General features: G+C 44.7%; 1 protein-coding gene across 3 annotated transcripts in view; it reads left to right on the top strand.

Moving 5' to 3' along the window:
* SLC5A7 (solute carrier family 5 member 7) overlaps positions 1 to 17,656 on the top strand; it is a 67,166-nt gene that overhangs the window by 5,096 nt on the left and 44,414 nt on the right. For 2 of the 3 annotated variants that reach the window (XM_075336451.1, XM_075336452.1), the window contains exon 4: positions 726 to 881. In XM_075336451.1, the coding sequence (XP_075192566.1) occupies positions 726 to 881 (156 nt within the window). Of the gene's footprint in view, positions 1 to 725; positions 882 to 17,656 lie in introns of those variants that run through there. The other variant, XM_075336453.1, reaches the window with a different exon arrangement.

The raw sequence follows: 17,656 nt of genomic DNA, 5'->3' as shown, positions 1-17,656 counted from the left end.
TTTTTCTCCGGCAGCAAGGGTGTCACACGGCCCGCACCCGTACCACACGGGTGTCGTGTGGATGCGGTCCCGTGTGACACGCGCCGGAGAAATCACACGTGTCAGAGAAAAAAAACAAACATTTACTCACCTTCTCCTGCCCTCCTGTCTCTGCCGCTGCTGCCTCTTGCTGCCGACCGCCGCTCATTAATCTCATAGAATATTCACTTCACTGCCTGGCAGCAGCAGCAGCGGGGAGACGGGAGGGCTGGAGACCGGGGATCAGCACCACGGACAGCAGGAAGGACCAGGTGAGTGTGTTAATTACCGGTTCTACGAGTGCTATCACGGATAGCACACGTAGAACACACGTGTCCCGCACGTACCAGAGACACGTACTTACCTGCACGCAACACGCAGGGGAAATACGTGTCTCTCGGCACGTGCGTGATTTTCACGTGAATGTGGCAGAGGCCTAATGTTGTATACCAGTGTAGTTTTACACGACTTGTTTGTCATTAGCAGTTGTAATCTAAACATCATTATAGGACATCATTATAGTATATTATAGTACATTACTGTCCATTATTATAGTACGTATAGTACACATCAGCAGTCATTGGATTAATGGCTTTAGCGTTTCAGTTGCTCTTGCTGCCATTAGCTAGTAGATGATAGCTGTAGTCAGCCAGTTCCTACTTATAACAACATGTCCACAAGATAAAAATATCTGCATCCTATTCTAGGTGGTCTGTTCTTTGCTAAACCCATGCGATCAAGGGGATATGTTACCATGCTGGACCCTTTCCAACAGATTTATGGCAAGCGAATGGGTGGATTACTCTTTGTACCAGCATTAATGGGAGAGATGTTCTGGGCTGCTGCAATACTTTCTGCTTTAGGTAAGGCTCTTGTATCTTATGTTAAATGATATTGAATGTATCTAACAGACGCAACGTGGCATTTATATTTTTTAGACATCTAAAATATTATTACATTTACAAATAAATTAGGATACTTGCGTTATATTGAAATGTAAGGTAATCTTCAATAAATAAAAAGAATGTTCAAGAAAACTGAGCAAAAATTGAAAATTATTTTGGGGAAGGTGGCCATGGCAACCTCGCGCATATCAATTTGTATTTTTGGAGTGTGATCAGGATTGATCTCTACAAAACGTTGTAGTTTCTGTTTGGTTCTCAGATTGTCGCAGAATTTGGTCCCTCCTTCTTACTGAATATGTCAACTACAAAACAGAGTTTGCAGCCAGAATAACCAAATCAGTTCCGTTTTTCAAAAAATTAATTTTTCGTTTGATGAGAATTCATCCAACAAGACCATTGGCTTTCATTATTCAGTAGGGTTTAGATGGTAAATTTAAAGGGAATTTGTCAGCAGATTTTTGCTACCTGATCTGAGAGCAACATATTATAGGCAAACAGATCCTGAATCCAATGATGTATCACTTAGATTACTGGGTGCAATCATTCTGACATAATCTTAATTTTTAGCTTTAGTCATGTAGCTGAGCCCAAGGAGCTGTCCCCATCCACAGGAGGCTCTCCATAGAGATTGTACATTGAATGTGAAGTGTCAATCACAAGAAGGGGCATGTCGGACCATCATTCACGTGACAGCTACAGCTACTAATGATAATCACCAAGTGATAAAGCTTTTATTTTAAGTAAACAATAGCATGGAGCCTGATAAGAGAGGTATAGTTGATTTTTGTTTTTTAACCCCTACAGCATACTGGCTTCAGCTTACATAGCAAAAACCTGCTCACAGATTCCTTTAAGAAGAAAACTTTTAGTTTAAAAGTACAAAAAGTATAGTAAGACTGTTATATCTGCTGCAGATCAGAATGCTGAGCTCTGTAAAACCCTGCCTACACCACTGATTGGCAGTTTTCTGTATACAATGTGTATAGGCAGAATCAATGGTGCGGAAGTGGTTACATAGAGCTCATGAATATAAAGGACTACATAGCAGTGGATTTACTAGTCCTCTAGTGATAATATCCTGCTGATATAACAGTGATTTTATCAAAGCTACAGCACGCAATCCAGTTAGTGACACTTTTGTGGCATTAGGGTGTCTGTCTCTACATCATGCTGCTCTCAGTAAAATATGTAAAAATACTTTATCAGTGTAGACCATGCAAGTGTAAAGGAAAGAAAATAACATTTTCCCACTTAGAGAAAAATTAACACCTTTGTCTAACTAGTATAATATTAAGATTTTCTTAAACAAATATAACATGGAAGAAGGTGTAGTATGAACTTAGGGAAATGGAGGGGATGAGAGACATTTAATAATGGTCTCATAATCAGATTTGCACCTATTCTTTAATCTGTGAAGCAAATCTTTACCACTCATGAAGGAAAGTAAAACATGACATGCAACTAAGGGTGGGAAAAAATAAAGTGTCTCATGATATTTAACCAATTTGCTATCGCTTGCCCAGTTCTTACAGTTCTTCAATACAGTGGAACCTTGCTTAACGAGAACAATCCGTTCTGGGACTGTGCTTGTTAATCAAGGTTCAGCAGAGCAAGGTTTCCCATAGGAAATCATTGCAATGCTGACGATTAGAGTTGAGTGCGGTTCGCGGTTCGGGGTTCTCCAGTTCGCGGCTCGAGTGATTTTGGGGGCTGTTCTAGATCGAACTAGAACTCGAGCTTTTTGCTAAAGCTCGATAGTTCTAGATACGTTCGAGAACGGTTCTAGCAGCAAAAAGACCAGCTAATTCCTAGCTGGCTTTCCGCTGTAATAGTGTAAGTCACTCTGTGACTCACACTATTATGAAATTTCAGTGTATAGTGTGCGGGAACAGCGCATTCAGATCACTGCTGTATGGATAATGGCGATCGCCATTTTTTTTTTTTTTTTCCTCGTCTTCCTTCCCTAAGCGCACGCGTGTAGTGGGGCGGGCCAGCATGTCAGCCAATCCCAGACACACACACAACTAAGTGGACTGTTAGCCAGAGAAGCAACGGCATGTGTGATAGGATGTCCATGTCACATGTCCCTGCATTATAAAACCGGACATTTTACTCCAGCACGCCATTATCTGCCTTCTGCGTCCTTGGTGTCAGTCATCACTGGCGCAGCTCCTATCGCCGATACTGCTGTGTACGCTCCATACACAGCGCTGTACAGCATAGGGATAGCACTTTCTATCAGTCCTTTTAAGGGCTCATACCGGCAGGGATCAGAGCCATAGGTGACAGGTCCGGGAAAACAGAGTTTAACAGCTACACAAGATGATAGCGTCTGTGTAGCTAAGGTTAGGGATTTCCTCGCTGCATTTCCCCATTAGGAGGGATAGAAAGGCAGGCTTCCTTTCCTCTACCCAGAGACCCACAACCCTGCCACTGTACCCTCCTGCCCTTTGCACACTCAAACTCATTGTTACTAAGCCATTATACTAGCAAACACTGAGTGAACTTAGTGGCATCCTAAACGTGGCTATTGGACTTCTGTATTGTCCCACTAGTGCAAAGATATTTGCAGCACGTCTGCCTGCATTGCACACTCAAACTCATTGTTACTAAGCTATTATACTAGCAAACACTGAGTGAACTTCGTGGCATCCTAAACGTGGCTATTGGACTTCTGTATTGTCCCACTAGTGCAAATATATTTGCAGCACGTCTGCCTGCACTGCACACTCAAACTCATTGTAACTAAGCCATTATACTAGCAAACACTGAGTGAACTTAGTGGCATCCTAAACATGGCTATTGGACTTCTGTATAGCTCCAGTAGTGCATAGATATTTGCAGCACGTCTGCCTGCATTGCACACTCAAACTCATTGTTACTAAGCCATTATACTTGCAATTTATGCTGCCAGTTTAAGTGCCGTAGTTGCATTGTCAGGGATAATTATTGTTGTTTATTCTGCTGTTAATAAAGCTAGACCACCGCTGCAATCTACACCACCTCTCAATTTTTACTACCACATTTTAAGTGCACAATCTTGTCGCAATCAACATGAGTGGCAAAATGACAGATGCTGGTGGAAAGGGGAAGAGGCGTGTTGTAAAAGGAAAAAAAGGGTTTGTCCGTTGGGAAGGTGGCAAAGCTCCATTAACATCTGCTGAAGATAGACCATCTACCAGCAAAAGTAAGATGTCTACTACTTACCGTGGACAATCCGATGTGCTCCCTTTTTTACGGACACGAACAACAGGAACAAAGGTAGATGATGGCCAAAAAAGGAAAATGCTTGAATGGATCTCAAGTGGTCCAACAAGTGCCCTCTCCGCCACCTCAACTACCGCATCCAAAAAACACCAGTCCTCTGAGTTGTCATCCCAATCAAACTTGCTTTCTCCCAGCTCTGAAGTCTCCATCAGCCCTGCACAGTATGGTGGAACTGAGATGGCTGAGTCTGCAGAGCTGTTCAGTCACACTATAGCCTGGGAATCAGAGGTCTGCTCCCAAGCTACAGTGAGTACAGACCAGGAAATGGTCTGCAGTGATGCCCAGAACCTTTGTGACTCTGATTCAGGCCGTGAGGACCAAGTTTCTGAGCATAATGTTGACCCTTTGTCACAAACTGTAACACCTGTGGTTATAGACAATGAGGAACATACTGATGACGATGATACGCAGATACCAGATTGGGATGACAACTTAAATATTCGGTCAGGGCAAGAAGAGGCTCGGTCTGAGGGTGAGGGGAGTGCAAACACAACAATTGATGATGAAGTTCTAGATCCCACCTACTGTCAACCCACAGACAGGCACTCGAGGAGGTCAACAGAGGCGGTGGAGGAGGATGCAACCGACGACGAAGTTACCTTGCGCCTTCCTGGACAGAGTCGGAGCACTGGTAGCACGTCTACAACTGCATCATCAGCCACCACTCTGCCTCTGAGCACTAGTCGGGGGGGCTCAGCAGGTCGCATGCCCTCTAAGCCTTGCCTTCCCTGGTCCTTTTTTGACATAGAAAAAGATCGCCCAAATTATGTGATCTGTAAAATTTGTCATGATTCTGTTAGTAGAGGTCAAAACCTCAGCAGTTTGACAACTTCTTCCATGAATCGTCACATGAATAAATATCATATGTCCCAGTGGGAAGCTCACCGTGCTGCAATGCGGCCTAGCGTAGCGAACCATCCACGGCCTGCCCCTTCCAGTGCATCCACGCGCTCTTCATCTTCTAGGACTGTGGGGACAGCTGTCACACCTGGTTTTCCACGCACAACTTCCACCACTGAACCGCAACAGGCAGTTTGCTTGATAGGTCGTCAGTTGGTTTGGAAGGGGAAACAAGTGCGTGTGTACAGCTCTCTCAGACATCGATAGCACCAACGTTGGATGAAGGCAACATCATGTCGCCGCCTGCACTTTCCTCACAAACCTGCATTTTTCCAGGGACACCCTACTCAACACCGTCTACACACAGCAGCCAGATCTCTGTCCCTCAGATGTGGACAAATAAAAGGCCATTTACTGCGACCCATGACAAAGCTAAGAGGTTGACTTTATCCCTCTGTAAGCTCTTGGCTACCGAAATGCTGCCTTTCCACCTGGTGGACACACAGGATTTTAGAGACCTTATGTCTGTCGCTGTGCCCCAGTACCAGATGCCCAGTCGCCACTACTTCTTTAAGAAAGGTGTGCCCGCGCTACACCAGCATGTCGCACACAACATCACCGCTTCCTTGAGAAACTCTGTGTGTGAACGGGTGCATTTCACCACCGATACTTGGACCAGTAAGCATGGACAGGGACGTTACATGTTGCTGACTGGGCACTGGGTAACTATGGTGATAGATGGTGAAGGGTCTGCTGCACAAGTCTTGCCGTCCCCACGACTTGTGTGTCAATCATCTGTCTGTCCAAGTTCCGCCACTGCTTCTGCCTCCTCCACCTCATCTGTGTCCTCCACCTCCGCCCCAAGCCTGCCTGGTCAGGCCACCAGCGTTCTCACTGCGCAGAAGGAATCACGCACCCCTCATTACTATGCTGGCAGCAGAGCGCAACGGCATCAGGCGGTCTTTAGCTTGACATGTCTTGGGAATAGGAGTCACACAGCTGAGGAGTTGTGGTCAGCTCTGCGGTCCGAGTTTAATAAATGGTTGTCTCCACTCAACCTGCAGCCTGGTAAGGCCGTGTGCGACAATGCTGCAAACCTGGGTGCGGCCCTTCGCCTGGGCAAGGTGACATACGTGCCTTGTATGGCTCACGTGTTGAACCTTGTTGTCCAGCAATTTTTAACACACTATCCCGGCCTAGATGGCTTTCTGACCAGGGCTCGAAAACTGTCTGCTCACTTTCGCCGTTCAACCGCCGCAGCTGAGCGACTTGCATCGCTCCAGAAGTCTTTCGGCCTGCCGGTTCATCGCCTGAAATGCGATGTGGCGACACGCTGGAATTCGACTCTCCACATGTTACAGCGACTGTGGCAGCACCGCCGAGCCCTGGTGCAATACGTCATGACGTATAGCCTGGGCCAACGAGATGCAGAGGTGGGGCAGATCACCCTGATGGAGTAGTCTCAGATCAAGGACCTATGCACCCTTCTGCACAATTTCGACATGGCGACGAATATGTTTAGCGCTGACAATGCCATTATCAGCATGACAATTCCAGTCATTTACATGCTGGAGCACACGCTAAACACTATTCGGAGTCAGGGGGTGGGACAACAGGAAGCGGAGGAACTACAGGAGGATTCATATGCGCAAGACACAACAACATCACCAAGGTCCAGACGTTCATCATCACCAACGCGGCAGGCATGGGACCATGGGGGACAGGGATCAACAAGGGCGCATAGTAGTAGGCGAAATGTTGAGGAAGATGCAGGAGAACATGAAAAAATGGAGGATGAACTGTCCATGGACATGGAAGACTCAGCGGATGAGGGAGACCTTGGTCAAATTTCAGTTGAAAGAGGTTGGGGGCAGATGTCAGAGGAAGAAAGAACGGTCAGCACCTCTATGCCACAAACACAGCGTGGACTTGGTCCGCATGGCTGCGCAAGACACATGAGTGCTTTCTTGCTGCACTACCTCCAACATGACCCTCGTATTGTCAAAATTAGAAGTGATGATGAGTACTGGCTTGCCACACTATTAGATCCCCGGTACAAGTCCAAATTTTGTGACATAATTCCAGCCATAGAATGGGACGCACGTATGCAGGAGTATCAGCAGAAGCTGTTACTCGATCTTAGCTCGGCTTTTCCACCAAACAACTGTGCAGGTGCAGGGAGTGAATCTCCCAGTTGTAACTTGACAAACATGGGACGGTCTCGTCATCTTCAACAGTCTACCCGTACCAGTAGCACCCTATCTGGTGCTACTGGTAACAGCAATTTTATGGAATCTTTTCATATATTTTTTTAGACCCTCCTTTGCAAGGCCAACAGAGACAACAAGTCTGACACATAGTCAACGGCTAGAGAGGATGATACAGGAGTATCTGCAAATGAACATCGATGCCATGACTTTGCAAATGGAGTCTTGCTCATTTTGGGCTTCAAATCTTGAAAAATGGCCAGAGCTCTCCACTTACGCCTTGGAGATTTTGTCGTGTCCAGCTGCCAGCGTTGTCTCTGAACGTGTCTTCAGTGCTGCTGGGTGTGTGCTGACAGATAAGCGCACGCGTCTGTCCAGTGACAATGTGGACAGACTAACGTTCATCAAAATGAACAAGTCATGGATCCACAAGGAATTTACTACCCCTGTGTCATCCTGGGGAGAGTAAATGCTTGTGGATTTGGAATGTGCTTGATGCAAATCAAAACATCCTGTTTGCAACTAGGGCACAAGTGCTGCCACTGATGGGGTGTCTGTGTGGCCCAATTTTTGGAAAAAAGGGAGACTCCGCTTGGAGTAACCCTTGCTTACATTGTTTTTAAAAATGATCCAAGATGCACAGCGCTGGGATCAGGAAAGACTTTGCTACCTACCCCGGGGTCATCCTGGGGACGGTTAACAATGGCGTATTTTTGAATGTGCTTGATGCAAATCTAGCTGTGAAGTGTACAACTAGGGCACAAGTGCTGCCACTGAATGGGTGGGTGTGTGTGGGGCACAATTTTTGGAAAAAATGGGAGACTCCAATTGGAGTAACCCTTGCTTGCTGTGTTTTTTAAAAGGAGCCAAGATGAACAAGTCATGGTTCAGCAAAGACTTTGCTACCTACCCCGGTGTCATCCTGGGGACGGTTAACAATGGCGTATTTTTGAATGTGCTTGATGAAAATCTAGCTGTGAAGTGTACAACTGGGGCACAACTGCTGCCACTGAAGGGGTGGGGGTGTGTGGGGCCCAATTTTTGGAAAAAAGGGAGACTCCGCTTGGAGTAACCCTTGCTTGATGTGTTTTTAAAAGAAGCCAAGATGAACAGAGCTGGGATCAGGAAAGACTTTGCTACCTACCCCGGTGTCATCCTGGGGACGGATAAGAATGGCGTATTTTTGAATGTGCTTGATGCAAATCTAGCTGTGAAGTGTACAACTAGGGCACAAGTGCTGCCACTGAATGGGTGGGTGTGTGTGGGGCACAATTTTTGGAAAAAAAGGGAGGCTCCAATTGGAGTAACCCTTGCTTGCTGTGTTTTTTAAAAGGAGCCAAGATGAACAAGTCATGGTTCAGCAAAGTCTTTGCTACCTACCCCGGTGTCATCCTGGGGACGGTAAACAATGGCGTATTTTTGAATGTGCTTGATGCAAATCTAGCTGTGAAGTGTACAACTGGGGCACAACTGCTGCCACTGAAGGGGTGGGTGTGTGTGGGGCCCAATTTTTGGAAAAAAGGGAGACTCCGCTTGGAGTAACCCTTGCTTACATTGTTTTTAAAAATGATCCAAGATGAACAGAGCTGGGATCAGGAAAGACTTTGCTACCTACCCCGGGGTCATCCTGGGGACGGTTAACAATGGCGTATTTTTGAATGTGCTTGATGCAAATCTAGCTGTGAAGTGTACAACTAGGGCACAAGTGCTGCCACTGAATGGGTGGATGTGTGTGGGGCACAATTTTTGGAAAAAAAGGGAGACTCCAATTGGAGTAACCCTTGCTTGCTGTGTTTTTTAAAAGGAGCCAAGATGAACAAGTCATGGTTCAGCAAAGACTTTGCTACCTACCCCGGTGTCATCCTGGGGACGGTTAACAATGGCGTATTTTTGAATGTGCTTGATGCAAATCTAGCTGTGAAGTGTACAACTGGGGCACAACTGCTGCCACTGAAGGGGTGGGTGTGTGTGGGGCCCAATTTTTGGGAAAAAAGGGAGACTCCGCTTGGAGTAACCCTTGCTTACATTGTTTTTAAAAATGATCCAAGATGAACAGAGCTGGGATCAGGAAAGACTTTGCTACCTAGCCCGGGGTCATCCTGGGGACGGTTAACAATGGCGTATTTTTGAATGTGCTTGATGCAAATCTAGCTGTGAAGTGTACAACTAGGGCACAAGTGTTGCCATTGAATGGGTGGGTGTGTGTGGGGCACAATTTTTGGAAAAAAGGGAGACAATGCTTGGAGTCACCTTGCGGTGTTTTACATGATTTTAGAAGGGCGTGCCATGCCTATATCTGTGTCTCGTCCTCTTTTTCCTCGTTACTCTCTTTTGTTTTCGCATGAGAATTAGTTCTTGTCACTTTCCCATGTGTTTGTGTTGTGTTGTGAGTTGTTTGTCACCTTTTGGACACCTTTGAGGGTGTTTTCTAGGTGTTTTTATGTGTTTGTGAATGCCTGCCATTGTTTCCTATGCAGTTCGAGTTCGGTTCGTCGAACGTTCGACGAACCGAACTCGAACGGGACCTCCGTTCGGCGAACCAAACTCGAGCCGAACCGCGACCGGTTCGCTCATCTCTACTGACGATCCGTTCCATAATGTGTTAAATGTCCCATCCTGGTCCCCTATTCTATCATTCCACACATGTACAAACGCACACAAACATGTACAAACTCACACAAACACATACAAATACACACAAGCACACATGCACACGCACATATTATATGCTCACCTTACCTTCCGTTACATTGCCGGTCTCCTGGGACTTGCTGTTCTGCGGTGCGGGCCGTGTATCAGGTGACCATAACAACGAGGACGGAACTTCCTGCCAGAGCGCTGACGTCAAAGACAGAGCCGCTTGCCTCTGATTGGCCAGCGCGCTGCCTTTGACAAGCGGTGACAGGAACCAGGAAGTTCCTGCTTCGTTGCTATGGATGCCGATGCCTGGAGCGGAGCGGAGTGGCGCGGCGTACTACAGGACCCAGGAGGCCGGCGATGAAACGGAAGGTACAGATATTATATGCTCACCTTACCTTCCATTCCACTGCCGGCCTCATGGTACTTGTAGTTCGCCGCGATGTACCTGGAAACTACAAGAACCATGAGGCCGGCGGTGGAATGGAAGGTAAGGTGAGCATAATACAGTACTGTATGTGTGTGTGTGTGTTTGTGCGTACATGTGTGTTTGTGTGGACAGTGCAAGTGCCGGGTCAGAGTGTGGTGGATGGACGAAACCGGAAGTGTGTGCGGTGAGAATTTCGTTCGTACAGCAAAGCTTTCTCGTAAAGTGGGTTACAAATTTACAGAAAGCTTTGCTTGTTTAGCGAAATTCTCGTTAAGAGAGTTACTCGTTAAGCGAGGTACCACTGTACAGAAATCCTTGCAATCAACACAAAATAAATCCACCTTTATAATATAAATAATGCAATCATTACAAAACTAGGCATATTAGCAAGGGGCTATTACGATATATTTGTTTAAATGAACAAACAATGGACCTTTGTAAATGTGGTGACCATCATTACAAAAACCCCATCACTCCGTATCATTACAGTCATAAAATAATGTTGATGCCAAATGGTCATTGCCATAGATATAGGAATAAGACCTTTAGTCATGTTGTATGGATCCCAAGTACAACTCTTATAAAATGTATAAAGGGCCACATCTACAACAAATTTATAATTGTAATTATTAACTTATAGAGTTAATTTATTAAAGATGCTGCATCATCTTACCAGAAAAACTTTTTTCCTTTTTTACTCAATCAATAAATTTGACCTCATATTTATTGGCTCTTTTAATTTTATCACACTCTCAGCCAACAGAAAGAAATGGAGCAATTAAAGTATCCATTTCCTTTTTACTAAAAGCCTCATTACATGCTACCGCATTTATTTAGATTATACTATTTGATGAGTTGTTTCAATGTGTAATGTTAAAAAGTATGAGTATGTAAAGTTGGGATTTAGAAAATGTGATGTATTAAAATATGGAGTCATACCCTAGATACATAGAGTCAAATTCTAGATACTTTGTCATACACTAGGTGCATGGAGTCATACCCTAGGTATGTAAAATCAAATCCTAGCTATAAGACACAATACCCTAGGTTCATGGAGTCATACATTAGGTATAATGAGTTAAATCCTAAGTGTATGGAGTCAAATTCTAGGTGTATGGAGTCAAATCCTAGGTGTATGGAGTCACATCCTACGTACATGGAGTCATATCCTAGGTACATAGATTCATACTCTAAGTACATGGAGTCATGCCCTAGGTATATGGAGTCTTTCACTGGGTGCATGAAGTCATACCCTAGGTATGTTGAGTCAAATCGTAGCTATAAGGCATCAAACCCTAGGTTCATAGTGTTATACATTAGGTATAATGAGTCAAATCCTAAGTATATGGAGGCAAATCCTAGGTATATAGAGTCACATCCTAGGTACATGGAGTCATATTCTAGGTACATAGAGTCTTACTCGAAGTACATGGAGTCATACTCTCGGTATATGGAGTCGTGCCGTAGGTATATGGCACATGGAAGGGTGTGAGATCATACCTTAGGTATGTGGAGTCAAATCCTAGCTGTAAGGAGTCAAACCCTAGGTACATGGAGTCATACATTAGGCACTGTATATGGAGTAAAATCCTAAGTATATGGAGTAAAATCCTTGGTATATGGAGTCACATCCTAAATTCATGGAGTCATACTCTAAGTACAATGAGTCATACCCTAGGAATATGGAGCCTTGCCCTAAGTATATGGAATCATACCATAAGTATATGGAGTCATACCCTAGCTACATGGTGTCAAATCCTAGGTACATGGAGTCATATACTAAGTACATGGAGTCATACTCTAGGTATGTGGAGTGAAATCCTAGGTATATTCAGTCAAACCTTAGGTATATGGAGTTGTACCCTAGGTACATGGAGTCATATCCTAGGTACATGGTGTCATATCCTAGGTAGACTGAGTTATATCCTAGTGTCCAAGAAAAAAGAGATTAGTATCCGCTCACCTGTAGCTGAGGGGGACCACCATAACCAGGACTTGTGCAAGAAGAAAAATAAGCTGGCAGTTTTGTCCATAGAAATACGAAATTTCAGCAACAAAGTCCAAGGGATCAGATTAAACTTATGAAAATTTATTAAGGCATATTAAAACGTCCAAACATGGTTCTAAGCGTGACCGAGAGGACGCGTTTCGAACAGGGTAGTTCTTAGTCTATCTCAGACAGACTAAGAACTACCCTGTTCGAAACGCGTCCTCTCGGTCACGCTTAGAACCATGTTTGGACTTTTTAATATGCCTTAATAAATTTTCATAAGTTTTATCTGATCCCTTGGACTTTGTTGCTGGAATTTCGCATTTCTATGGATGAGTTATATCCTAGGTATATGGAGTAATACACTAGGTACGTGGCGTCATATCCTAGGTACATGGTGTCATACCCTAGGTACATGGAGACATATCCTTGTTACATTTAGTCATACAATAGGTACATGGAGTCATATGCTAGGTATATGGAATCAAATCCTAGGTATATGGAGTCATACCCTAGGTACATGGACTCATACACAAGGTACATGGAGTCATACCCTAGGTATATAGAGTCAAATTCTAGGTATATGGAGTTAAACCCTTGGTATATGGAGTCATATCATAGGTACATGGAGTCATACCCTAGGTAAATGGAATCCTACCCTAAGTACATGAAGTCATACCCTAGGCGCATGGAGTAATACTCTACAGTAGGTATATGGAGTCATACTCTAGATACATAGAGTCATATCCTGGCTACATGGAATCTTACCCTAGGTACATGGAGTCATACACTAGGTACATGGAGCCATGAACAAAAGGATTGATCCAGCTGAGTGCTAACGGTGATTTATTTGTGCAAAAACAGACAGTGCACAGAAGACGTTAACGCGTTTCTGGCTTGACGCCCTTAATCATAACCCTTATGATTAAGGGCGTCAAGTCAGAAACACGTTAACGTCTTCTGTGCACTGTCTGTTTTTGCACAAATAAATCACCGTTAGCACTCAGCTGGATCAATACTTTTGTTCATTGCTGTGCGGCCAGTTCAGGGCCGGTATCCGAGACTGAGGCAAGGTGAGGTCAAGTGGCGGTGAGCTGGATTCTTTTCAAGTTTCTACATGGAGTCATACTTTTAGTACATGGAGTTATACCTTAGGTACATGGAGTCTTGCCCTAGGTACATGGAGTCATACCTTAGGTATTTGAAGTAATTCCTTAAGTATAATGCGCCACATTTTAGATACATGGAGTCATACTCCAGGTACATTGAGTTATATCCTAGGTGAAATCTGTATTCAGTGAAGACTTTCCCATTCCTGAGAGAGGAGATGGCAGTTGGTACTGAGGAGATTCTATGTAGATATAGAGGGAGTAGTGGGCGGTGCTCTGCCTCTAGCTCCTCTCCATGCCTTTGGTTTCTCCCTTTGCCTCTAGCTCCTCCCTCAATCTTTATAGAATCTAATCAGCACTAACCACCATCTCCTATCTGTAGTAGAAAAGTCCTCAGTGAATACAGATTTTAGCTCAGAATTGATAATGACCAATCAATTCTTGCAGAGAGTGAAGCAGATTTGTCTAATTAGGAATATTACAAAGTTGCTTATTTTCATGTGTACTATTGATTTATGAAATAAAAATTAATGTGACGGTTACACTTTAAGTTTAAATTAGCTCTTTTTGGGTAAAAGGCACCAAGCTGCAATACCAGTTAAAGTCTATAGATAAGGGTGGTTCTGTTTAGGGGGAAACCCACTCTTTTTTCTTATTTTTGACAAGCCATTTATTTTGAGTTCATTTAAATGTACAGCTTTTTGCTACCTTATCTCATTTACAGATGTTGACAACAGTATAACACTAGAAGTCCCAGAAATTTCGAGCTCCCCCCTGAAGTCCCGAAAGAGGGTCAAATGACCCTTAGGGGCACTTTGCACACTGCGACATCGCAGGTGCGATGTCGGTGGGGTCAAATTGAAAATGACGCACTTCCGGCATCGCATGCGACATCGCAGTGTGTAAAGGCTGGATGATACGATTAACGAGCGCAAAAGCGTCGTAATCGTATCATCGGTACAGCGTCGGCGTAATCCATAATTACGCTGACGCAATGGTCCGATGTTGTTCCTCGCTCCTGCGGCAGCACACATCGCTGTGTGTGAAGTCGCAGGAGCGAGGAACGTCTCCTACCGGCCTCACTGCGGCTTCCGTAGGATATGCGGAAGGAAGGAGGTGGGCAGGATGTTTACATCCTGCTCATCTCCGCCCCTCCGCTCTGATTGGCCGCCTGCCGTGTGACGTCGCAGTGACGCCGCACGACCCGCCCCCTTAACAAGGAGGCGGGTCGCCGGCCACAGGGACGTCGCACGGCAGGTGAGTGTGTGTGTGAAGCTGGCGTAGCGATAACTTTCGCTACGCCAGCTATCACCACATATCGCTGCTGCGACGGGGGCGGGCACTATCGCACTCGGCATCGCAGCATCGGCCTGCGATGTCGTAGTGTGCAAAGCCCGCCTTAGTCCAAACTGAATAGAACTAACTAGAAACTAAATCTAAATGGCTGAACTCAATGGAAAACAACAACCTCCTGTGGTGCGACAGTAATGACCTTAATTATAGAACAAAAGACGGTGATTATAGGATGTTAGCTAAAATCCTTCAGGTCATTCGACCCGTCTCTGGGTTCCAAAGGTACAAATGTTAAATGAACCCTCTCTGGGACATCTAGTGATAAGAGCATACATATGTATATGAGTCAACCATCAGGGTTTTCGATAGGGGGGTACTCTGGCGCCGGGACTACGGATACTTTACTCTCGATGGGGTTATCACAGGTGGTCGGTCCCGGCTTCATGCCCTGGGCGCTCATTCTGCGGCTGTGGAATGGGGTACAGGGATGATTTTGGGGAAATACGTGACGCCACCTGTGGTGTCTGGTAAGCGGGTTATACCAGTGCTGCCCGCGGCCGACCTTTGAGGCGATGGTGACGGCAGCTTAAGATCTCTCAGCTCCCCACAGGTGGAGCTATTTTACCTCAGGGCGGAGGGTCGCTGATCAGGAGGGAAGCGACCGAGCGGTGATGGCTGCCTTCTTCTCTGATGTCGCATGGTCCTGTCGAACGGCGGAGAGATGACACATCAAATTCACATCAGTTCAAACAAGTCCTTTTTACTAGCAGCTGGTTTGTTTTGCACAGTTCACAGCAGAAACAGTTCGGTTACCAGAAGGCCAATGGTCACAAGTTTCGGAGGAGATTTAATAACAGAGTCTCTCTCTGAGGTAACCTTTCCTTGTCTCTTTCTCGGTCCCTGCTCTGAGGGCTCTGTGACTCCCTCTTTAACCCACTCGATAGTCTAGTCACTGGTTTTCCCAGGAGTCTGATGCTGCACGATTTCTTTATCTATCCCGCAACAGCGTCGTGAACTCGGCTTGGGGTTAGTAGTCAGACTCTTGATGGGTGCCGGGACTCCTCTTATTTAAGATCCCAGGTTAACGGTCAATGGTTTGGGGATAAACCTGACAAACCTCCTCGGTTCTGTTATACCGGTGTCGACCTGAACTCTTCAGCCGGCTCTCGCCAGACCTAAAGCATCCCCTTTCCGTCTGGGTTACCCCTTTTCCTGTGTCTTTCTTTTCTTTTGGGGTACCCTCGCTCAGTTCGTCGGGCCTATGCTATTTCTAGCCCTTCTTTCAGTCATCAATTTACTCTCGTCTCTTCTTGTCACTCCTTACTGACTGACTGCTAACTAACTGTCACTCAGTCGTCCTGTCAATCACGTCGCATCTCACGCTCAGCTAGGCTCCACCCCCCTATGGACCTACTATATAAACAGTCCCAGGAATATGAAGGTAGGGGCTGCTGAGTCAATGTTACTCAATCTAATATAAGACTCTGCATTTCCTCTCTCTTTCACCTGTGACCAAAGGGCACTGCACCTTGATGTTAAGGTGCTGTATTCCCCTGTAGCGCCTAACCACAGGGGCGCCACATATACACATACAAATATAAGCATAAACACATGCATACATTCAAAGTAAATAATAAAAAATGAGGGCCCATTACTGTAACTATATCTGACATGTCAGTTTTTCAGCATGTTCTGTATGACATTATAGGCTGAGCGCGTGTAGATGAATTAATAGTCATTACATGGACACTTTCATGTGCTATGAATTAAGGATGTTCCCTTGAAATGAAAGATAGAAGTAGGTGAGAATCTTTACATCATGCTGGGGAGAGGGGAAATGGTTGTCTACATTACAAGTGGGGGTCTAAGGTCTGCCCTTTCATCTCCCAGGTAATGATGTGAAATAAATAATACAGACCAGATTTACATTTTAAATAAGCCACATTTTGTTTCTGGGAACTTGTAATAACTTGACACTTAGCGTGAGTCATCTTTGTAAGAATCCCAAATTGGTAGTGATTTACCTCTGTTGCTGCCACTTAGATTTGATTCGAGTGCATTTGTCATAGGTTGCCTGTTCTGTTTCTCCTGCTTCAGGCCAAGCTTTCTAGTTCTAATAAACATCATTTACTCTAATTTCCAACTGTGTTGTGATTAGATGAAACAGTAAGGTGCTTGTTTACATTCTGTTTGTGATGACAATTATCCCAGTAATATTGATGTAATTATTCTGTTTTTAATCTCTAATGGTTTAAAGTAAAAAATGTAACATGCTAAAAGGGCTAAAAAACAATACAAAAGACTAATCTTATAATCATTTTTGAGAATAGAAAAATAATAAAGAAAACCAGTAAAATTCTGAATATTATGAACTAATTGTCAAAGTGTAAAAAAAACCTAACAACCCACCAAGAAATATTTTATAAAGCAAATCCCAGGATTTTCACATACTTTTTTTAGTGAAACCCATAATGGGTTGTCTTAAAATTGGACAACCACTTAGTATCTGTAATGACCGGAGGTCCAATACAGATCTAGCGAGTCATCAGAGACGCAGGCAGAAAGTTAACCAAACTGAGTTTACTGACAGGGCTGGGGGAAGGGATGTATGATAAAGAATAGTGCACAGTCTCTTCCCCCAGACTACCACAGTCATACCATACAATGAGATATACTCATGGGTCGGTGTGTCAGATTCAGAATTCCCCAGATTAGGTTTTAAAGCAAAACCCAAACAAATTTATCTAATAGGCTGAATAACTAGCACAACAACAGGGGGGTATAAATTATGTGAGTGCAACTCCAGGGGGCTCTCTGAGGCATCACACCAACTTACAACTTATCTGTTTTTAACTACAACACAACACATAAGCAGAGACAAGACACTGTATATGTGCATAGCATATACTCTAGCAATTGGTATACCCGGGTATATCTGAACTTAAGGTACTGTTTGCTCT

The sequence above is a fragment of the Anomaloglossus baeobatrachus genome, chromosome 2 (assembly GCF_048569485.1).
Source record: "Anomaloglossus baeobatrachus isolate aAnoBae1 chromosome 2, aAnoBae1.hap1, whole genome shotgun sequence".
Taxonomy (NCBI): Eukaryota; Metazoa; Chordata; class Amphibia; order Anura; family Aromobatidae; genus Anomaloglossus; species Anomaloglossus baeobatrachus.
The sequence above is the reverse complement of the archived record's forward strand: the minus strand, read 5'-3'. Positions and strand labels throughout refer to the sequence as shown.